General features: G+C 26.4%; 2 protein-coding genes across 2 annotated transcripts in view; both read left to right on the top strand.

The window, feature by feature from the left end:
- The window catches only part of LOC135955920 (paramyosin, long form), a 45,075-nt gene that overhangs the window by 19,394 nt on the left and 1,839 nt on the right, over positions 1–23,842 (top strand). Inside the window, exons 5-9 of the mRNA XM_065506345.1 lie at positions 3,127–3,998; positions 4,069–4,196; positions 4,273–4,385; positions 22,907–23,426; positions 23,497–23,592. Of these exons, the coding sequence (XP_065362417.1) occupies positions 3,127–3,998; positions 4,069–4,196; positions 4,273–4,385; positions 22,907–23,426; positions 23,497–23,592 (1,729 nt within the window). The remainder of the gene's footprint in view (positions 1–3,126; positions 3,999–4,068; positions 4,197–4,272; positions 4,386–22,906; positions 23,427–23,496; positions 23,593–23,842) is intronic.
- On the top strand, positions 8,451–10,529 carry LOC135955922 (paramyosin, short form-like). Its single transcript, XM_065506346.1, has 3 exons — positions 8,451–8,621; positions 8,683–8,783; positions 9,036–10,529. The coding sequence occupies exon 3, from the start codon at positions 9,536–9,538 to the stop codon at positions 10,448–10,450; it is 915 nt and encodes a 304-aa protein (XP_065362418.1). The 5' UTR covers positions 8,451–8,621; positions 8,683–8,783; positions 9,036–9,535; the 3' UTR covers positions 10,451–10,529.

A 23,842-nucleotide genomic window follows, 5' to 3' on the forward strand; every position in this document is an offset into this window, starting at 1 on the left:
ATATTTTATAATTTTTTTTATATATAATTTGAAATGCTTAATAAATCTAGCATTTTGTTTGTTGCTAAATCTAATGACCATTCCTTAAAATATTTTAAGTGGAAATTTCGAGAGAAAAATTAAGAAAAGGAAAAAATATTTTCTTGAAGTTTTCATAAGTTTCATATAGGCGACTTTATTGTAAATAAGGTTTTTTTAGTTGTTAACCTAGATCTTCTACTTCAGATAAACTATACTCTAGTTTATTATTCATACAACATAAACTTCAATCATTCGCTTTAGAAATCCAAAATCTTCCAATCATAATAATTTATTCGATATCTGTATAAAGAATCGTTTTTGTTAAATATGTATTTAAGAACGTATTTGGACTGTACGGAAGTTCAATCAAGTTGGCCTTTGAGCCTTAAACGATTTTTCTGATCATGTCAATTTCATCATGTTGCTTAAGCTAATCTAAGACTGTATGAAGACTTACGACTTAGGCTAATCCAAGACTGTGTAAAGATCTACGATTGTGTACAGATCTATGAATGTTTACAATCTATTTGTTATTTTAGAAATGTGTTTCAAAACTAACAGACTAATCGGTTGAGATCCACTTATTTCATTTCCAGTATCTAACTAAACAAATATTTGATCAGAATCAAATATTTTTTTTTGATAAAACAAACATTTTGCTTGTCTGCAGATAGACCCAGAGTCTCTGGCGGGAATCGAACCCGCAACCCTCAGACTGATAGTCCAGCTCACTATCGTCTAGTATATCGGGGTATTGGGTATCAAAACATTTATTTAAATGTTTCTCAGGAAAATGTTTCAAAATACCGCATAAAGTACAAGCTCTGTTTCAGAGGAGTTTGTTGAATATTGGATGTAAAATATTGAACTGATACCATTATTTGATCAATATTAGGCTTCAAAATGAGCTCCTTTGACGGTTTTAGAGGAATCATTTGAATATTGGATCCAAAATATTGAACTGAAATCATTACTTGACCAATATTCGCTTTAAAAACATTTATACGACAAATGGTTCCAAATAAATGGTGATTTATATATTTAGACAATACGGAACATTCCGTATTCTAGTTCAGTTCTAGTTCAGTTCTAGTTCAGTTCTAGTTCAGTTCTAGTTCAGTTCTAGTTCAGTTCTAGTTCAGTTCTAGTTCAGTTCTAGTTCAGTTCTAGTTCAGTTCTAGTTCAGTTCTAGTTCAGTTCTAGTTCAGTTCTAGTTCAGTTCTAGTTCAGTTCTAGTTCAGTTCTAGTTCAGTTCTAGTTCAGTTCTAGTTCAGTTCTAGTTCAGTTCTAGTTCAGTTCTAGTTCAGTTCTAGTTCAGTTCTAGTTCAGTTCTAGTTCAGTTCTAGTTCAGTTCTAGTTCAGTTCTAGTTCAGTTCTAGTTCAGTTCTAGTTCAGTTCTAGTTCAGTTCTAGTTCAGTTCTAGTTCAGTTCTAGTTCAGTTCTAGTTCAGTTCTAGTTCAGTTCTAGTTCAGTTCTAGTTCAGTTCTAGTTCAGTTCTAGTTCAGTTCTAGTTCAGTTCTAGTTCAGTTCTAGTTCAGTTCTAGTTCAGTTCTAGTTCAGTTCTAGTTCAGTTCTAGTTCAGTTCTAGTTCAGTTCTAGTTCAGTTCTAGTTCAGTTCTAGTTCAGTTCTAGTTCAGTTCTAGTTCAGTTCTAGTTCAGTTCTAGTTCTAGTTCCGTTCTAGTTCAGTTCTAGTTCAGTTCTAGTTCAGTTCTAGTTCAGTTCTAGTTCAGTTCTAGTTCAGTTCTAGTTCAGTTCTAGTTCAGTTCTAGTTCAGTTCTAGTTCAGTTCTAGTTCAGTTCTAGTTCAGTTCTAGTTCAGTTCTAGTTCAGTTCTAGTTCAGTTCTAGTTCAGTTCTAGTTCAGTTCTAGTTCAGTTCTAGTTCAGTTCTAGTTCAGTTCTAGTTCAGTTCTAGTTCAGTTCTAGTTCAGTTCTAGTTCTAGTTCAGTTCTAGTTCAGTTCTAGTTCAGTTCTAGTTCAGTTCTAGTTCAGTTCTAGTTCAGTTCTAGTTCAGTTCTAGTTCAGTTCTAGTTCAGTTCTAGTTCAGTTCTAGTTCAGTTCTAGTTCAGTTCTAGTTCAGTTCTAGTTCAGTTCTAGTTCAGTTCTAGTTCAGTTCTAGTTCAGTTCTAGTTCAGTTCTAGTTCAGTTCTAGTTCAGTTCTAGTTCAGTTCTAGTTCAGTTCTAGTTCAGTTCTAGTTCAGTTCTAGTTCAGTTCTAGTTCAGTTCTAGTTCAGTTCTAGTTCAGTTCTAGTTCAGTTCTAGTTCAGTTCTAGTTCAGTTCTAGTTCAGTTCTAGTTCAGTTCTAGTTCATTTCTAGTTCAGTTCTAGTTCAGTTCTAGTTCTGTTCTATTATTCATACAAAAACGTATAAGATCTGTTTTCCAACTTTATCCAACCAAATTCAACCGACAAGGAAATCATGCCATAATCAAACACTTCCTAAATTAGCCAAACTATTTCTGGGTCTAACTAAAAGAAAGAACCCAATTGCTTCAGAATTGGTCATGGATATCATGTTATAAGCAAAACAATTCCTAAATAGGAAAATTTCTTAAACTACGTTTGGGTCTAAGTGAAAGAAAAGGTAAATTATCAAAATCTTCAAAAATTTCTTTCGATAGGTTCGGAATTTCTCTCGGACTTAAATAAAATGGTAACCAGTTAATTGAGATTTCCTTTGGAAACAAGATTTGAAATAACACCCCAGAGTTTTAATGTTGATTACGGATTGATTTAGTTTCTAGAACCAAAAAAAATAAGAAATATTATAAAATATTTTATTGAAATTGAAGTCACTAGATTGATGCTAGATTTATTTAAGCATTTATACTCATGAAATCATAAAAAATTAAAAAAAAAATTAAATAAATAATTAAATCATTTGTCTCATATGAAACTCCTATCTTGACCAGGTATGAGAAGCATCAATCCAGCAAAGCTCCAAACAAAAAAAATAAAAATAAAAAAAACCATAAATCTCAAGCGCACGCTAAGTATCTGGCTTATAAAACAATAAAATTCTATATCCCAAAACAAAAACCGAAAAATCTTTAACAAATATTTTCTTCTTTTCTCTTACTTTAAATATTAATTTAAACAAATTATAGAGCCGAAAAAGAAAAAGCTAAATTCCAATCTGAAGTCTACGAATTGCTTAGCCAAGTTGAGTCCTACAACAAGGAGAGACTTATTAGCAGCAAGACCATTGAAAAGTTGGAAGTCACCATTTCCGAATTGCATGTTAAGATTGAAGAGATCAATCGCACCGTTATCGATATTACCTCCCACAAGACTCGCCTCTCGCAAGAGAACATTGAATTGATCAAGGACGTCCAAGATCTCAAGGTACAACTCGACACTGTCTCATATTCCAAGAGCCAAGTCATCTCCCAATTGGAAGATGCCCGTCGCCGTTTGGAAGATGAAGACCGTCGTCGCTCCATGTTGGAATCTTCCCTTCATCAAGTTGAAACCGAATTGGAATCTATTCGCATTCAACTCGAAGAAGAGTCCGAAGCCCGCATTGACTTGGAACGTCAGTTGGTCAAGGCCAATGGCGATGCTGCTTCATGGCAAAACAGATACACTGCCGAGGCAGCCGCTCGTGCCGAAGAGTGCGAGGAGATCCGTCGCAAGTACCAAATCCGCATCACCGAATTGGAGGAACACGTTGAATCATGCATTGTCAAGATCAACAACTTGGAGAAACAAAAGACTCGCTTGTCCAGCGAGGTCGAAGTACTCATTATCGATTTGGAGAAGGCTAACAACACATGCCGCGAATTGAACAAGTCCGTCAACACTTTGGAGAAACACAATGTTGAGTTGAAGAGCCGCTTGGAGGAGACCATCATCATGTACGAGAACAGCCAACGCGATTTGAAGAACAAGCAAGCCGATTTGCAACGTACCATTCACGAATTCGAGAAGGTCAAGGATGCTAACAACCAATTGGCTCGTGAGAACAAAAAAATGGGAGGTGAGTAAAGGAGGGAGAAGGAAATTATGAAATTCTATTATTAACAATGTCCATTTCTATCGTATTCTAGATGATCTCCATGAAGCTAAGGGCACCATTAACGAAATGAACCGCCGTTTGCATGAATTTGAATTGGAATTGCGTCGCTTGGAAAATGAACGTGATGAATTAACCGCTGCCTACAAGGAAGCTGAAGCTGTAAGTTAATGAAAATGCTAAATTTCTTTTTTAAACATTTTTGCTAATTTTATAATTTCTTTTTTGTTTTTAACAGGGCCGCAAGGCTGAAGAACAACGTGCTCAACGTTTGTCTGCTGAATTCAACCAATACCGCCACGACTGTGAACGTCGTTTGGCCGAGAAGGACGAAGAAATCGAATGTATCCGGTAAGTTTTAAATTATTTTATAGATTTCCCTGCATTATGTTTAGGGATTTAAAAAAAAAAAAAAACAAAAAGAAATTGATTTTATTTCTAGCTATAAAGAACTTTTCGTTTAATATAAAAGTAGTTGGCAATTCGGCATGGCCAAAATTTAAACAAATTCCATTGCAACGACTAGTAAATATACAATATAAATTTGATTTTTTTTAATAAATTTTAAATGTATTTAAATTAATAATAGTTGGCAACATGTTGATGGGGAATGATAGCTAATTCAGCATTGCCAACTTTCTAGGAAATAATGCTATGGTAACGCATATATGTAGAATTTTTAAAATATTGCAATGCTGCCCGTTTCTTTTGAATTATGTTAGAATTCTGACATTTACATATTTAAAATTTTGTTGTGATCTATCTAAAAATGCAGCTGAACCTACAACAAATCAGTTGTTATAGGTTCGGGTAGGCCATTTAGTCTATTTTTAAATTTCTTAGAAAATCCGGATATAAATATTTTTTCCTTCGAAACTGCAACGTCATTGATAAAAACCTAAAACAATGCAAAGACAATTTTCGAAAATAACAAAGTAAAATAGAAAATAGCCATTGTATGGATACTAAAATAGTACGGGAAATCAATTAAAATGAAAGTTCATTGTATTTTTTTTATTTCTGTTTTCAATATTGGCACACAATCACGAAGTAGATAAAGTATAAAATAGCGGATTAAAATGAAGAAAAAATCTATTTAAAAGACGATGAAATGTTTAAAGATACAAAATTATTAATTTAAACAAATGGCCGATTATTTATAAACAATACTAATTGAAGAGTAATTTAAGGAATGTGACAAAGATGACATTCGAATCAATCAGTTGAACATTTACACATTTTTTATAACGATTTTGATTAAATTTTAAAAAGAAGATCTTAACCCTTTAAAGGGGAGAAGAGGGGCTAAATTTAACAAAAGTTTAGTAATCTAAGAGATTTTGTATCTCTAAATATATTGCCGCAATTGAGCAGATCAACTAGATTAAAAATCAGTGGTCGTCATAAAGAGAACATGGATTATCATAACATGTTATTAACTTTCCTTATCTGTTGTAATCTGTCCAACTATTTATATGATATTTTGTAAATTATTTCATTATTTTTATGAACTTTATTGACATTTTGTTGTTTACGTCCCCCGGTGACCATGAAAGCTTATCGCTGTTCTGAATTAAAAATACTTCAAGGGAGCTAAATTGAAACAAAAATTTATAATCTATTTTATTGAAAATCTTTAAAGATGTGGCTTCAATTGAACATCTGTAAATGATACTCAACTAGATTTAAGTTTCAAATTGCTAATGTTAATGTTGATTTACATTATAGTTGGGGCTCAATTTGATTTAGTATTGAAATAAACTTAAAATCGTTAGAAATAGATGGCTTTAATCTGATCAAATTACACTTCCAAATTCAAAATTAAAATCATAAGCTCTTTAATTAGATGTCTCTATTGCTCTCTCTCAAAATAGTATCAAACAGATCAGAATTATTTCCACAAACTGTTGAAACAGTTTGCACAGTTTCTTTTAAAAAATTAAAGGATTTTAGTCAATACTTTAATAATTTTAACAAACAATTTAATCCATTGTTTAATACAAAACTAAACAAACTTTTAAGATCAAATCTAGTCACCCATTATAAGGCAATTTTAAAACAAAAATATAATTTCGATTCTAACCTCAAATTTTTTTTTAATTTTTCCCAATTTAATCAAATACAGGATAAAACAGAATTAAATATTAAATTTTTTTTATTACTTACTTCAAATGGCTGTTAAATCCTATAAAACTTTTAAAATTAAAAAATTTAAATTTTGAGGTTAATCACGAAAATCTCAAACTTTTGGTTTATTATAATTTTCAATCATTATTACGTTTTAACAAACAATTTTATTAAATAAGTAATAGAAAGAATTTAATATTGACATTTTTACTATTACTAACTTTAAAAACAATGAAAATTAAAAAGTGAAAATTTTGAAGTTAGAAAAGGAAAACTAAAAACATATTTTTAATTTAATTTCAAGGTTTTTAACGCTTTAACTCACAATTTTTATTAAATATGTAATAAAAGGAAATTAAATATTATTATTTACTTAAAGATAATTTTAAATCATAAAAAAACAGAAAATTAACAAACATTATTTATGTTAAAAACTGAATTTTAGATTTTTTCTAAATTTTATGATTTTTACACAAATTTGAATAAAAATTAATGGAAACTAATTATGCATTAAAGAAAATAATTTAGAAACCTGTAATTTAGTTTCTAAAGTGATAATTTGGAAAATTTAAAAATAAAAATTTTGAGGTTAGAAACGAAAATTTAAATAATTTATTATTTTCATGATTTTTTTACACATTTTTAATATAAATAGGTGATAATTGAACACTTAATATAGAAAACAATTTAGAAGAAACTAACACATAGCTTACATTCAAAGATTTAAGTAAACATTTGGATGTTAGAAAAATATTGAGATTAGAAACAAAATCTTAAATTTTTTATAATTTTATGATTTCTGCACAGATTTGAATGATAAAAAGTAAAACCTTATGTTTAATTTTAGAAAACAGTTCTAAATTAATTTATAGTTTAGATTCTAATGTAAAATTTTGGAAAATTTAAAAATAAAATTATTGAGGTTGGAAACGAAATTTTAAATTTTTATATATTTTAATGATTTTTACTCTGATTTTAATGAAAAAAAGTGTAAATAATCATTTATGTTAGGAAAAAATCTATAATAAATTTAAACGTTTGTTTCCAAACTCAAAATTTCGAAAATTTAAAAATAAAATTTTTGAGGTTAGATATGAAATTTTAGATTATTTTTTTTAACTTAATGATTTTTAAACATAAAAATAATTTTAAAAAGAAAAGTAAAATATATAATTCCCAGTCTTTCCAATAAATTCCATTATTTTGGAAAAAAAATTAGATTAAACTCACGGATACATTTCGAATCTCAAAATTAAAAGTTTTCTTTGTTGATTACAATTTAATCATTACAATTTAAGTAAACATAACGAAATAATAAACTGAAACGCATTCATTTAACATATAAAGGTGAAAAAAACTTTTAAATCCGTTTTAAAGCTCGAAATTTAAATAAAAATTTAAAAAAAATTATTTTCTTTATATTTTAGTTTCTAACCTCAAACTTTCTATTCCAAAATTTCCAAAAATTGACATGAGAAAGAAACTCACATTTAAATTTATTCCAAATTTTAATTGTATTTAATTTAAACGTTGAAAAAACTTATAAATCCGTTTCAAAACTCGAAATTTAAATAAAAATTTTGAAAATTTTGTATTTAATTTAATTTTAACGTCCTTTTCAAACCCGAAATTTAAATCAAAATTTTCCAAATTTTTTATTTTCTATATTTTTTAGTTTCTAACCTAAAACTTTTTATTCAAAAATCTTCAAATTGATATTAGAAACTCAAATTTAAATTATTTCTAATTTTTTTCCTAAAATAAGTGATTAGGTCTCTTCTTTTTTCTTAAAAATATGACTGAAATCATTAAAATATGAAATTATGTATCTTTTATGATATTTATAAATATTTGAAAAAGCCTTTGATTTGAAATCAGACGCTTTTAAGCTTTAAGCGAGTATAAAATTCGCCAGCCATTAAAAATTTCAAACCAATTTATTGATTTTGAAATTAAAACTCTTTATTTTATATGAAATTCTTAACACTGCCAGAAATATTGTCTTACAAATATTTTATTACCCGATTTTAATGGATTAATGATCCCCCACTTTACTTTATTTTCATTATTTATCAAAACAAATTAAGTTTCAAGGACATTTTTTCATTTCTTCGATTTAATTTTCATTTAGCATTGAATTTTAACAATTTCCTCTTTATTGATTTTAATTGTCACGTTTTTACCCCCAAAAATTTATTTTCAATTGTTTTCATTATCGATCGATCGTTTTTTAGCAACAAAAATAATAGAATAAGTAATAAAATGATAAAGAAATCGAATGCACAAAATCAATCAAGAAAATAGATCGTAATACGTGGCAGTCTAATTAATATAGTTAAGACAGCAGGAAGTTTTATTTGAAAATAACGAACAATTATTAAAGAAATTAAATAAAACAAAGGAGTGAATAATAAGTAATAATAACAAACAAAAAAAAGGATCATTGCAATAGCTAAAGCGGTAAATTATTAAAAGAAAAATAAAGCAAAGAAATATCAAATAAAATTATTTTCAATTTTAGTAAAAAAATTGTGTTATACAATCAACGAAAATTTGCGAAAATATTGAAACGAAACGTTATTATCCATTATACAAAAGCAATTGCTTAAAAACTCAAAAAAGGTGGGTAACTTGACTAAGTGGAGGCTGTGGAAATATGTTGTTTAAATTAAAAATTCCCCTTAAAAATATCTCTAATATAATTAAACATCATTATTATGTTTAAATATATTATTTAGAGATTAAAGACAGTGATGTATGGTTTAAAATGCTGTCAAGGGGAGGTTATCAATCAATCAACGTATTTGCAGCTGTCTGTTTAAAAACAAAAAACCATATGGAATTATAAACTCACCAAATGTTTTTGCTTTTTAGCCTAATTGATTACCTAATAAAGGCCCTAATACAATTGTTGGTAGTAAATAAATTACTAGCGACATATTGGAAAGAAGGCAACCATAAATAACGGCTAAAGTGTAAAGACAAGGCCATCATCACCACCACCACCCTCTACACACAGCAAATTTTTAAAGCAACTGCTGCTGCAAACTATTCTAAACGTCTGCTCTACTACTGCTGCATAACAATTGAATTTCAACAATATTCTTTTTGTCTATTTTAAAGAAATTATTTTGTAGTTTTAAAAAACAAAACAACAATACAATTGTATTTAACACAGACACTCACACACAAAAATCCCCCAAACAAAAAGTACTTGCTAAATAGTACCTTCAGCTAAATAACAAACCTACAAAATACCCCTACTCTCTAAAAACAATCTCTCTCATACACAAATACCCTTAGCCCCTCTTCAACCCCCTCCTCTCCTTAGATTTGTTATTGGGTGAGCAACAGAAAAAGCAAATCAAGAAATCATGGCTCTTACCTATAGTGTGCGTCCCCCGCGTGTCCGTCACATGCTACAATCCACGTACGAAGACAACTATGGCTACACTATGAACTTCTATCAGCCAATGATGGACTACTTGGATGCAAAAACGAAAAGTTTGCAGGTAAAACCACCACACTTGCCGTGGACCAGTGAACGCGGCCTCAGGCAATACCGACCCTCGAACGCTATACGCCGTTACAATACCGACGAAATACTGCGACTATCGCGTGCATGTGCGAACAGGGCAGATGAGATTTTATTAGATTTTCGCGTTAAGAAACGTTCACCATTCAGTGTTATTAAGTTAGCCGACGCAGCGCGTGTTACTAAGCATATTGCTCCCGATACGGTACTAGAGAGATCGCGTGAACGTCGTCAACGTCGCCAAAGAGAATTAGAGGATATCATACGTCAAGACACAATTAAGCTACTTCATCGTATTCGTAGAATGGAATTAGACTCTGGCGAAATGACGAAAGAATTCAAACGTCAAATACGCGGTAAATCGGCTCAGGCCATTGCTCAGGCTTTACTTTCAGAGTCCGAGCGTAATATTAAACAATCGAAACGGGAGGAGGAGGATTACATGGCAATGGCTATGGCTCGCTCCAGCCGTGCTGTATCGCGTATGCGTTCTTCCGTCTCACCGGAAGGCGGTCGCATATCCGCGCATACCTATCACATTGAACTGATGGACGATCGTATGGTCGATAAGCTCGATCATAGAGTATCGTCCTCGTTGCACAATGTTAAGCGTCAGTTGTCGTCGTTGAATCAAAAAACAGTTGAATTTTATGCTGATTCCAGGTGCGATTTAGTTGATAAGTGTTGGATATGTCGTAAAGTGATGCGTAATCATCCCAAGATCAAGGATTATAGTTATTTGTATTGGCATTGAGGACAGAAGTTTTCCAACTAAAAAAAAAAAACAAAGAAAATCTTTAAAAAATTTTAAAAAAAAAACTAGTGGTTTTAAGGCAAAATAGTTAATTGGTTCTTTAACAAATTAAATTTTTTTAGGAAAATGTGTAAATAAATTAGATTTGAGATAATTTTGATAACTTTGAATAACTTTGAAATTCAAAAACTCATGTTTTAAGACATTTTTAAGTTAAGTTACTTTATAATATTAGAAATGTCTAAAAAATTTCAAAAATTTATAATGCAAAAGGATAATTAAATAATCTGGCTCAAAATCTGTAAAATATTTCATTTTCAATTAATATTCAGTTACGTTTTTCTTTACATTAAAAAAAGTTTGGATAATCAAGGATAATTAAAAAAAAAAAAGTTTCAAAAATTATTCAAACTTTTCAATTAATATTTAGTTATGTTATCCAGAAATAATTAAAACAAAAACCTTATAATATTAATTGAAAATCAAGGATAATTAAAAATAACTAACATAAAAACTATTTAACATTTTCAATAAATGTTTAGTTACGTTATTTCTTTACGTTATGACATTAATGAAATATCAAGGATAATTGAGAATTTAAATCAAACGATCTAAAAATTATATTTATTATATTACGTTACGTTATAGTGTTTTATAAAAAGGACTCAAAAGAACTCCAAGCATCTGAATGTTTTAATTTTGTGCTACTATTTTGATTTGAAAAATTCTCAAAATTAAAATTTTTAGAATTCTTGTACATTACGTTTTGCCTTACGTTATGTTTTATTTTTTTCTATATTTCTTTCTAACTATCCTTTTTTTTAAAAAAAATTTAAATAAAATTCTCAAAATTTTCAATATTTCCAAAAAATAAATTCTTACGTTTTCATTACGTTACGTTATAAATATTGAAATTAAACATATTAACCTAAAATAAAGCAAGAATATTTAAATTGAAAATTAAAAAGGACTAAAAATTAAAATTTAAGCAACATATATTGTTACGTTATTTGTAAACTAATTTTTATTATACAAACGTTACAAATTTAAGATCCTTTTCTTGATTTAAATTTTGTAAATTGAGTTTTTTACTCTTTACAAAACATTTGACATAATTCATTCAGTTATAAATTTGAAATCTCTATAATTTTCGAAATTTTATGGTTTTCAAATCTTTATAATCGAATAAATGCTCTAAAGAAATTTAAATAAAACTAGGATTCTCAATCTTTAACGTAACGTAAAGGTCTCTTTTTGAATTTTAAGTATTCAAGTTTTTCTTAATATTTTTAATAATTTTCAATATTAAACACATTTTGTTATCAAATACTTAAAAATTACTTCTCAAATTTCAAAGTTAACCATAACGTAACGTAAGAAATGCAGCTGGTTTCGAAATTTTTATTTTAATTATTGAAATTCTTGATATTTTTAATAATTTTCAATATTTAAAACATTTTGGTTTTAAAAATATTTCAAACTAATTTCAAGCTCAACAATAACGTAACGTAAGAAATTTTGTAGATTTCGAATTTTTTTTAATTTTTTAATATTTGATATTAAAGTTTTCAAAGTTAACCATTCAATTATTGAAATTCTTAATATTTTTAAGAATATTTCAAACATAGTAATTCTCAAATTTCAAACATAACTTTAACGTAAGAAATTTTTTTAAAAATTTTTAATTTTTGATATTAAAGTTTCAAATAACTTATATTTCAAAATAGGATTTGAAAATTTTTTTTAAAGATTTCAAAGTATTTTGAAAAAATTACGATACGTAACGTAAGGTCTTTTCTCAATATTTTGAATAAAATGTTGAATTATTGTACATTTTAAAGCTTGTCTGCTTCAAATGTATATTTTTCAATTATTTTTTATTAAAATTTTCAATAAATAAGAAATTTTGAACAAATATGTTTGAAAATATTATAATGTCCTTACGTAGCGTAATGAATTATATGCAATATATTCAATAGAAAGTTGAAAATTTATAATTTGTTAAGCTGAACATTTTGAAATTTATATTTTCTTATAAAATTTCTTACGTAACGTAACAATTTATGTTCAATATATTAAATTTTCAAAATTTTAATTTTTTAAAATGATTTTCCAATTTTTTCAAATTAAAATTATTTTAAATAGATAAATTTAACTACATATCATATGATTATATTTCCATTTTAAGGTTTCATTCGAATTTTTAACATAATTTCTTACGTCACGTAATAAATTATGTCCAATATTAAAAAAAAAAAGTAATTGTGAATTCAGACTTATAAACCAAATCAATAGTTTTTTAAACAAATTTGTTTTAAAATGGAAATTCTTTTTGCCTTTAACGCCAAAACTATAAGTCCACATGAAAAGGGGGATTTTGTCACTATTATAGTTTCTTAGCCAATTTCGAAGCAGTAATTCTTTTTTATTAAAGAATTATTTCTAAAACTCAAAACCCAATAACAAACACTTGCCATTTTCTTTATCTAATAAATACCCAAACTCCTTCTTCCTTACCAAAAAAAACCAATTAATAGCCATCCCACACTAACCCAAAACACACTTAAAAATTCTAAAAAAATAAAAACATTTAAAACATTTTTGTAAACGATTTGTTGAACAAAAAAAAATAAACTACAGTTGTTAATGTTTTTAATTAAATTCAATATTTTTTTAAATGAAGAATTTACGATACCAACCAAAAACACAAATTATGGCGTCTTTTTATTTCAATTTTTATATACATAAACGTTTAGGTTTTTTGTCAGTTTTAGGTTCCTCGGGTTTATTTTTAAATTTTATGCTGTAAATATTTTACTTGTGCATTATACTACATTGTACAATTCTTTATATGAATTAGAATTTTGTTCATAACCAAAATAATTGAAAACATATTTTATTTTTTTTTGGTTAAACATACATGGTCATTGCAAATAACTTATAATTACCTACAAATGTTTGTTTGTTATTAAATATTTGTCTATAAATACTAAATAACAAATAAAGATTTTTTTAATTTTAGAAAAATAACAAAATATCTTGTACATATTTGCTTAATGATTCTCTAAACAAAATATTAATTAATGCCAATTAATGCAAATCAAGGATAAATTATTAGAATAACTTATGTTTAAAGACATATGTCTATTTAAATAAATGAAAATTCTTTAAAATGTTTCTAAATATAAAAAAAACTATTGAGATCTCTTAGAGACTATTAGATTCTTTCGAATACAAACAAATAAATGAAAAATACTTAAATGTAAGAGAGAGAGAGAGTTAAATATCTAAGCTGAAAGTAAAGCTTTAAGCTTATGAAAGCTTAACTGAATAATCTCGAATATATTGTAGCTACTGATTTCCGTACAATTTTCCTAACTTGAAATAAATAACAGACCAGAACTATACGATTTTTTAAAAGATTTGTTTTTTGCAAATTTCTTAAATAATTCAAAATACTTAAATGTAGGAGAGAGTTTAATGTCTAAGCTGAAAGTAAAGCTTTGAGCTTTAAGACAATTTAACTGAATATTATTTTACACAGCATAAGACCTTCTGGTTCTTCTTTAGAAATCTTGCAAATTTCTTAAATAATTTAAAATACTTAAGTTTAATGTCTAAGATTACAGTAAAGCTTTGAGCTTTAAGAAAATTTAGCTTTTCATTTCTGTTCTATTGTCAATTCTGTTTCAATTTCCCTGAAAAATACTTAAATGTAAGAGAAAGAGAGTAACAAGTCTAAGCTGAAAGTACAGCTTTAAGCTTATGAGAAGGCTTTACTGAATATTGTACAATAAAGCTTCAGATTTCTATACAATTTCTCTAACATGGAATAAGTACCAGACCAGAACTATAAGATTTTTTAAAAGATTTGTTTCTTGCAAATTTTGAAACAGTTCAATGTCTAAGCAGAAAGTAAAGCTTTGAGCTTTAAGAAAATTTAACTGAATATTATCTCAAATTTGTTCTTTTGCCAAAGCTTGAGAAGAAACTTGTTTTAATAAGGAAAAATTCTTCTACATTTATACTATCTAACTTCTCACATTAAAAATAAAGTTTAAAAACTTTATTTATCAGACTTCCATTCATCTGAACCGTCTCAGTTGTTCAAATATTTGAAATTGTCAAAATCACTTTTTGACACCTTCAAGGCCAGAATTATTTCCAAAATATTTTGGTTCTGCCGCCACTGTACACTGTTTGAGATTGTTTGTTTTTACAAAAGTCATGTAAGAACAACTAATTGATAGTAATTCAATAAAGTTATGACCAATTATGATGCTTAATAACTTAAAAACTATAGCCAGCTTTTACTTGAAATTAATTTTGAAATGAGCAGTGTTTGACATTGTTTGCTTTTACATAAGTCATGTAAGAACAACTAATTATTTGCTAAAAATAATGAATACAATGTAAATGTATCTAAAACCCTATTGTTTTAATAGTAATTCAATAAAAAATACTCAATTATAATGGTTAATAACTTAAAAACTATAGCCTACATTTACTTGAAATTTATTTTATAAAAATTTAAAAATGTTTTCAACAAAATTTCTTTAAAATTACTTAAATTCAATAAAAAATAAATCTCTATAAACAAAATGCATTTTCAAGACCTATTGGTTTATCCAAACTAAACTAAATTATGAATTATTTCTCTGGTAAATATGAGCAAAACTATTTATTATTTTTAAATTAAAATTTATTTAACAAAAATTTCTAAGGTTTCTTTAGTCACTGTCTTTTTTTATAGACAACAAAATATCAGAATCTTATTTTGTTTTTCAGAAATATTTTTTTGTTCTTGAATATCTTGAACATTTATGCCAGCAATTTCCTTGATATTTAGTTTTACAGCTGTAAAATTTCTGTCTGCTATTTCTTAGTCATTTTTCTTTTTATAGCCTGCAGTATGTCACTATCATCTTACGCATTTTGTGGCACTTATTGTTACGAATTACTCATTTATGATGCATGTCTTGGGTTCTTTAATATCTCAAAAACTATTCGTGCGTTTTCCTTGGGATTTCTTTTGTAAAACATTGAAAATATTTTGTTTACAGCTGTAAAATTTCAATGCAAGAGATTTAGTCATTTGTTTTTTTGGCTACAATATGTCACTATCTATCTCATATCTATAGTTAACACTAACAATTGTTTTAATAGAAATTGGCACTTATTTAATGCGGTATTTTTCTTCAATATTTGTGTCTTTTGGTAGTCAATTTTTAATGAAATTGATTTGATCATTATTGGTTTAAAAACAAACAATAGCATCATCATGATGCTATTTTTTTATAAGAAAATATTTATATTTTTAAAGAAAAATTTCATTTAATAAAAAGTTGAAATTGTGTTTTTAATAGATCTTAAATTTCAATACAAAAGGCTTTATTTTCCTTCTTAAATATCTCATAATGTATTCCTGTGTTCAAAATAGAAATCAATTTTATTAAAAGTTTAATTTATATACATTACAGCTGTAAAATTTAAAAGCAATTGATCAAGCATTACTTATTCTATAAATAATAGTACTATATAGTAAAATAGTACTATCACCTTACATATTTGCCAATTTGTTTTGAAATATCTTAAAAAATATTCACCTGTTTTAAATCAAATTCTTTAAAAAGCCACTTGAAAATGTTTCTATAACAGCTGTAAAATTTCAATTCAATTGCTGTTTTCCTTATTGACTTTTGTGTAGCAAGTTTATAATTGACTTATGTTGCTTTTGATTCAATATCTTTTAAACTTTTAAGCCAATTTTGTTAAAATAAGTTTTATAACAATTTGAAAGTGTTTTCTATAACAAAATTAAATTACTAGGAGATTGCTTAAAAACTTTTTATTTTATAAACTAAAATGTGTCGCCATATTAGGTTGACAAGGAATTTTTTTACTTTTAACTAACTTTGTAAAAACTAATTTAATATATTAAATTTAAACGCAATATTATAAAACCTAACACTAGAATCCATATTCATAATTAATTTTTATATTTCTCAAAGGTTTATAAACATAAATTCCCTTGTTGTATAAACCTATATCAAATTTAAAATATGATTATGAATAAGGCCTTAGAGAAATATACCTAGAGGGGAAACTAGAACAAAATTCAAACACAAAAAATACTCAAAATAATCACACATATTTTTTACTAAAACATTCTTACCATTTAAGTTTTTTATAACTGAGTTAGGTCTTTCACAATAGAGTTAGCGCTCAATGTATATTTCATCATTAGATATATTGAATTATCAAATAACAGCATAAAGTTATAAAACGATTGGTGTTATGCCAACATGATCTGTAATATAAATTTAGAAAATGTTATAATTTATTCTCTTAGCTATAGTTTAGGACATAATTTATACCATCAATTTAGTAACCAAACTACGCACTACTTATGACCTATAAATGCTTTATACAAACAAACGATTTGTGTGACCTTTGACCTTCAAAGCCTCGCTTAGCGATCAGCTGATTTGAAAAGACTTTTAAGCATTAAAAAAGGAAATGCTCTTTAACAATATTACTTGCTTTTATTCCAAGATTAAATCGGTATTTATCAAGATTATGTGACCTCTTTAGGGAAAACTTTTAGATGCTGTTCTAGATTGATATAAAAAGGAAATAATTTAATTATTTTAAAGGAGCATTTACTATAAATCGAAGAGCTGTTGATTGTAACAAAATAATTGTTAATTTATTGAATCAAATATAAATTATTGATATAACAAAAGTTTAAAGACATTTAAATAAAAGGATATGCTTTAAAATGTTTTAAAATAAAACAATGTAAACAAATTTCTGCTCCATTCTGGACAAATGTGTACTTTAAATTAATATAAGATGAAATTTTAACTCCATCCTCCTTTCTTCTAAACCCTTCCAAAAACAAAGAGATGAGATGAAATTCAGAGTTATTCCTGTTCACACTTTCAAATCCTATTAAAATTACAAGATTATAGCACTTTTTGCCTGAAAATTCTGCTAAAACATATCTTTAATCCTTAATTATTTTATTGATAACAGATTTTAAGGAATTATTAGCTTTAAATTTTAATTAAAATTAAAAATAGCTGGATATAAAATTATTCTATTGTTATGACTTTTCTAAAGTTTAGGTCTTAAACTTTACAATACAATCCTCTCTGGTTTCACTTAATCGATCTATTAAATTATTAAAGCTTTTGTAAAAGCTTAAAACTTAAATTTTATTATTCGATGTAAAATTGCAATCAAAACAAAATTAAAAATAAAACTCTAAATAAAGTGTCGGGTACAAATAATATTCGTTTTCAATTCGTTCACAAATTTTTAAGGAAATTTCTAACGAATTATTCTTTTTTAAACGAGATGTTAAACAAATAACCCGAAAGAATATATACTTATGAAAAGTCTAAAATGATTCAGATTTGGAGTTTACTTTAAAAGAAAAATTCGAGAGCAAAAAAAGATTTTCAACTAAAATGATTTCTAAATCAGTTTTTTTTTCTCTACCAAACTTTAACTCTTAAACTTTATTATTCCTTTCCCTTGGTTTTACTTAAATGATCTGTAGATTATTTATGATTTCAGGAAAGTATAAGACTTAAACTTTATTATTTAGCTGCTAAACTAAAGCAAAACTAGTTAAAAGTTCCAAAGAATCTATATTTAATACAGGGTACAAACACTGCTCATTTTATATTCGTTCACGAATTTTTAAAGAATTCAAAAAAACAATTTTTTTTTATTGGGTTAAAGTTAAAAAATAAATATTGTAAAAGAATATAAATTTAAAAAGTAAAAAATAACACTGGATACAAGAATTATTTAAAAAAGAATTAAAAAGAATTATTCGCGAGCAGAAAAAAATTTGTTGATTTTGTTAATTCAAATGAAAGCTTTTTTGATTTTAAGCTATAATTTCTCAAAATGTTTGTATTATATTAGAATTTTTTCAGGTTTTTTATAATTTCCATTTGACTTAAAAATAATTTAAATGAAAAATTCGCGAGCAAAAAAAATTCTATTAAAATGAAAGCTTATTTGATTTTAAGCTATAATTTCTCAAAATTTTTAAACTTATTGGTATTTTTCAAGGTTTTTAGATTTTGGATTTGATACGAAGTTAAAATTTAGAAACTTTTTATCAAAAGAAAGGGCATTTGTAAAGCAATACGATATTTGGTACTTTTATTATAATTTACATATTAACAAAGCATCTGATAACACATAAATGAACCAATAGTGTAGAAATGTTGTATTAAAAATAGGGTTGAAAATTATTAGATTTTCATAGTGATAATTCGATTTAAAAGTAATCGATTGATAGAAATGTTTTATTTAAAACTATTGGTATAAAAAACTTTATTTAGTCCCATAAGTAAATTGTTTTATTGTGAATTGTTAAGAATCTTGATATTATAAATAAATTGTTTTATAATAAATAAATTAAATTTTGTAACAAAATATTTCTAATTTCAAAAATTTTCCTTAAAGGAAATATTTTTACAAAAACATCTGCTTTGTAACAAATTAATTGTAAAAAAAATGTAATTAATTTTAATTTTTTAAAAAAAAAAAAAAAAAAAAAAAAACTATAATTAATAGAGCATAATAATGAAAAGTCTAGCAGTGTGACAAAGATAAATCTAAACACTGAAATTAATTTTATAAATAAAATATTATCAAATTTCTTATAAACAAATAAAGCAATTTCAATGAAATTTAGGAATTTGAAATATGTTTTGTTAGACAAAAAATTAATGAAAACATCATTGTTTTGATAATGTCCTTCAAAAGTTGAAATATTTATTTTTTTTTATTATACAAAGCAATTGCAAATGATGTTTTAGTAAAATAATCTATTTTGTTAAAATCACAAAAAAAAATAAAAAGACATCTAAAGAAATTTAGATTGATATGACAGACAGACAGCATAGATATTTTTGCGTAAATATATGAGGAAAGAAATAACACAAACACTTGTACTCCTACAAAATTTTTAAAAAAAAAAAGGTACAATTGAGAATTCTTTAGCAACAAAATAAAAATATGTATTTTTAAAATTTCTGTATACAAGTGCCAAGTTTTTGGCTGGCATAGCCAGATTAAGTAATTTTCAAAACACTCTAGCAAGCAACAACAGGCAAAATGTATTTTCAAACATTAAATAATTTCAAATATTATGCAAAAGAAAACTAAGTACAAACCAAATGTACTATAAAGCAAAGTGTGTAAATAAAATAGCTAGAGGTTTAGTACATTATATTAAATTTAGTACAAGCATTTTTGTTGCGGCTAAAATTAGCTATAAATTCTTATAACCTGAATATATCAAATACCTTTAAATCAACATAAGTTTAATGATAATAAAAGTTTGCAAAAAAAAAACACATAAAATCAAACAATTGTTTTTCAAAATAAAAATTGGCCACAAAATATTTACAATTTAAAAAGAATTGAAATTGAAAAAAACAGAATAGCAATTAGTCATTGTGACATACATAGTTTGAAATATTTAAACATTTTATTTAAACTCATGACTCATTTATTATTTAATTTTAATTGTTTTTTTAAAACCTTTTTTTCTTTTTAAATAAATTATTCATTGATGTCCAATTATATTATATATTAGTTGACAATTTAAAGATCAATTGATTTATTCGTTTTATTTATGTTAAATTGTGACAAGTTCATGTCACTTGACTTGACTTTACTTTTGTAATTGTGTTAATTATTTTAACAATTACCAAAATGTTTGATGTTTGGACTTTAGCCTAGAATTTCGAATTTTTTTCTAAATATTTGAAATTTCTTTGATATCAATTACAAAAGAAAACTTTGTTAAATTAATTTATAAATCAATTGATTGATCGACATAGTGAAAATGTTGAACAAAGTCCACAGACTTTTGCTAAAAACCTAAAAACATTTAAACATTATTTATAAATCAGCTATAATTAACTATTTCTGTTTTTGTAATTGAAAGACTGTTTAAACAATTTCAAAACTCTTTTGAACATAATTTTAATTAATTTCTGCTTGAAGAAATTATTGTTTTTTAAACCTTGTTCACTTGGTTTAACTTAAACTATTTTTAGATAACCTCTGTTTAAATTTTATTAATCTATTTACCTTTCACTTTGTTTTTAAGAAAGTCTTGAACTTAATTATGTCACTCCCATAGTTTCATTTAAATTATCTTTAGATTATATGAGCTTTTTGGAAACTGAAGACTTAAACCTTGCTTTCAATTAAATGATCTGTAGATTATCTTTGTTTTTATGAATACTTAAGACTTAAACTTTAATATTTGATGAAAAGTTAAACTAGGTTTAACTGCCCAAATCTCAGCAAAAGCTATAAAAATACTGTATTTAAGGCAGGTTACAAAGAATGATCGTTTTCAATTCGTTCATTTATTTTGAAGGAAATTTCTAACGAGTTATTCTTTATTAAGCGGGATGTTAAACAAAATAAACCGAAGGAATATATACTTAAGAAATGACAAAAAAGATTCAGATCTGGAATTAACTTTTAAAGTAAAATTCGAGAGCTAAAAAATTTTTCAACTAAAATTATCTCAAAATCATTTTTGTCTCTACCAAAGTTTAACTCTTTATTATTCCTTCCCCTTGGTTTTATTTACATGATCTGTAGATTATATGTAGATTTATTATTCGATGTAGAGCTAATCTATTTTTAACTGCTGAACTAAAGCAAAACTAGGCAACAGGTCCAATGAATCTATATTTAATACAGGGTACAAAGACTGCTCATTTTCAATTCGTTCACGAATTTTGAAGGAAATTTCTTAGAAGCAATTGGTTTTTGTATTGACATGTTATAAAAAAAATATCCTGATAGAGTATCAATCACAAAAATGTTAAATAAGATTTGCTTCTCGAAAGGATTTAAAAGAAAAATTCGCGAGCAAAAAAAAATTCGATTTTCTCAATTAAAATTTCTTTTGAATTGTAAGCTGGATCAAAAAACAAAACGGCTCTTTTTCAGGGTGTTTTTTACATTTGATTCCAAGACAAAAATTTAGAAATTGTTTACCAATAATGAGGAAATTTTTAAAGCCATTCAGTTTGTAATATGTTGGTACTTTTTGAGATCCCTTTCATTATTTGTAAATTAGTACATGTAGCAAAGAGCACCAAAACTTTTTATTTTAGAAATACTTTTTCAATAATTCTATATTTCGGCACACAAAAATTTGTGTAAAAGTTTAAAAAAAACTATTTAGTACCTAAAAGTACTTTCAAACTTTTTCAACAATTAACAACAGCTATACAGTTTCTTATATTTTGGTACATTTTGGAGTCCATTTTTATTATTTGTAAATTAGGAATTTTTTGAAAATAGTACCAAAACTTTTTATTTTAGAAAATATAAATTTACTAAAAAGTACTTTCACACTTTTTTCAAAAAGTAACAACAGCTATCCACTTTTTAATATTTAGCTACTTTTTGAGGTCCATAAAAATTCGTATAAAAATGTTTATAATATTTTGGTACTTTTTGAGGTCCATTTTTATTATTTGAAAAATAGTACTTTTTTGAAAATAGTACCAACAATTTTTATTTTAGAAAATACAAATTTAATTTTTCAATATTTCGGCTCATAAAAATTCGTATAAAAAAGTTTCTAATATTTTGGTAATTTTTGAGAGCCATTTTTATTATTTGGAAATTAGTACCTTTTTGAAAATAGTACCAAAAGTTTTTATTTTAGAAAATACAAATTTACTTTTTCAATATTTAAATATATCGCCTCAAAAAAAAAGGTATAAACAGTTAAAAAAAAGAAACATAAGCTATTAATTATATTTAGGACCAAAAAAAGTACTTTGGTACTTTTTTAAAAAGTAACGAAATGCTTTTTAAAACAAAAATTCCATAAAAATTCAGAACAATTATGCAGGACAAACTAAAAACGTCTAACTGGTATTTTTTGGTACTTTTTAAAAAGTACCAGGGAAAGTACCAAAAATTAAATTTGCATAAATTTAAATATCTCCATTCCAATGAAATACATGTTGTTAGAGTGACTCGAAGTCAAATTGAAAAAATAAATATTTGAAAATTTCCCTTGATATAACAAATCTAGAGGGCTGGTACTTTTTGTAATACTTTTCATAAAATGTTCGTACTTTTTTAAACAATTATTAAATAGCGAAACACTAAACACTAGATAATTTTAAACAAATTGGAAAATGTGCACTATTTAAATAAAAATCATTTATAAAATCTAAAAAATATGGAAAATTTAAACTTTATTTTGAAAAAAATATTAAAACCACTTGAAATGTTTAAAACTCTTATAAAACCCCAGGTAATTTATAAAAAAAAATCAATTTCTTTTTGTTTTTTTATTAAATATTCCAAAACACTCTAAAATCTCTCACTTAAAACTTTACTAATTTAAAATATCTTGTCTTTATTTCAAATCTCCAGCAAGCAAACTTCCATCGAAATCGAACAATTGAATGCTCGCGTCGTTGAAGCCGAAACCCGCTTGAAGACCGAAGTCCAACGCATCAAGAAGAAGTTGCAAATCCAAATCACCGAATTGGAAATGTCCTTGGATGTTGCCAACAAGACCAACATCGATTTGCAAAAGGTTATCAAGAAGCAATCCTTGCAATTGACCGAATTGCAAGCCCACTACGAGGACGTTCAACGTCAATTGCAATCCACTTTGGATCAATATGGTGTCGCCCAGCGTCGTTTGGCCGGCATGAACGGTGAATTGGAAGAAGTACGCTCTCAATTGGATAGCGCTCAACGTGCCAAGCGTACCGTTGAATTGCAATTCGAAGAGGCCCAGACCCGCATCACTGAATTGCACACCACCAACATTAACTTGGTATCGATCAAATCGAAATTGGAACAAGAATTGACTGTCGTTGCTGCCGATTATGAAGAAGTCACCAAGGAATTGCGTATTAGTGATGAACGTTACCAAAAGATTCAAGTGAGTAAATGGGGGATTTGGGAAGAAATAGGAACGGGAAACAAAATTTTTGTGTTTTTATGTATTTTAGGTTGAACTTAAACACACCATTGAACAAATCCATGAAGAACAAGAACGTATTGTCAAATTGGAAACCATCAAGAAGTCTTTGGAAGTCGAAGTTAAGGTAAATATTTATTAATTTATATATTAAATAAATAAAATAACAGGGAGTAATAACTCGGGAACAAAATAGTACCAAATATTGGTAATAAGTAAAAACCAAAAAAAAATTTCTAAAATTTTAAAAAAAATTTTGAAAAATGTAAATTTTTGAAAAACCTTTTATTTTAGGAAATACAAAATTTACTTTTTCAATATTTCCACTTTTCGGCACATAAAACTTAGAATACAAATTTAAAAAAATGAACTCTAGT

The sequence above is a fragment of the Calliphora vicina genome, chromosome 3 (assembly GCF_958450345.1).
Source record: "Calliphora vicina chromosome 3, idCalVici1.1, whole genome shotgun sequence".
In the NCBI taxonomy this organism is placed as follows: Eukaryota; Metazoa; Arthropoda; class Insecta; order Diptera; family Calliphoridae; genus Calliphora; species Calliphora vicina.

Bases quoted from the DNA above. Each gene is read 5' to 3' on its own strand.
- LOC135955922 (XM_065506346.1), top strand. From the start codon at position 9,536: ATGGCTCTTACCTATAGTGTGCGTCCCCCGCGTGTCCGTCACATGCTA.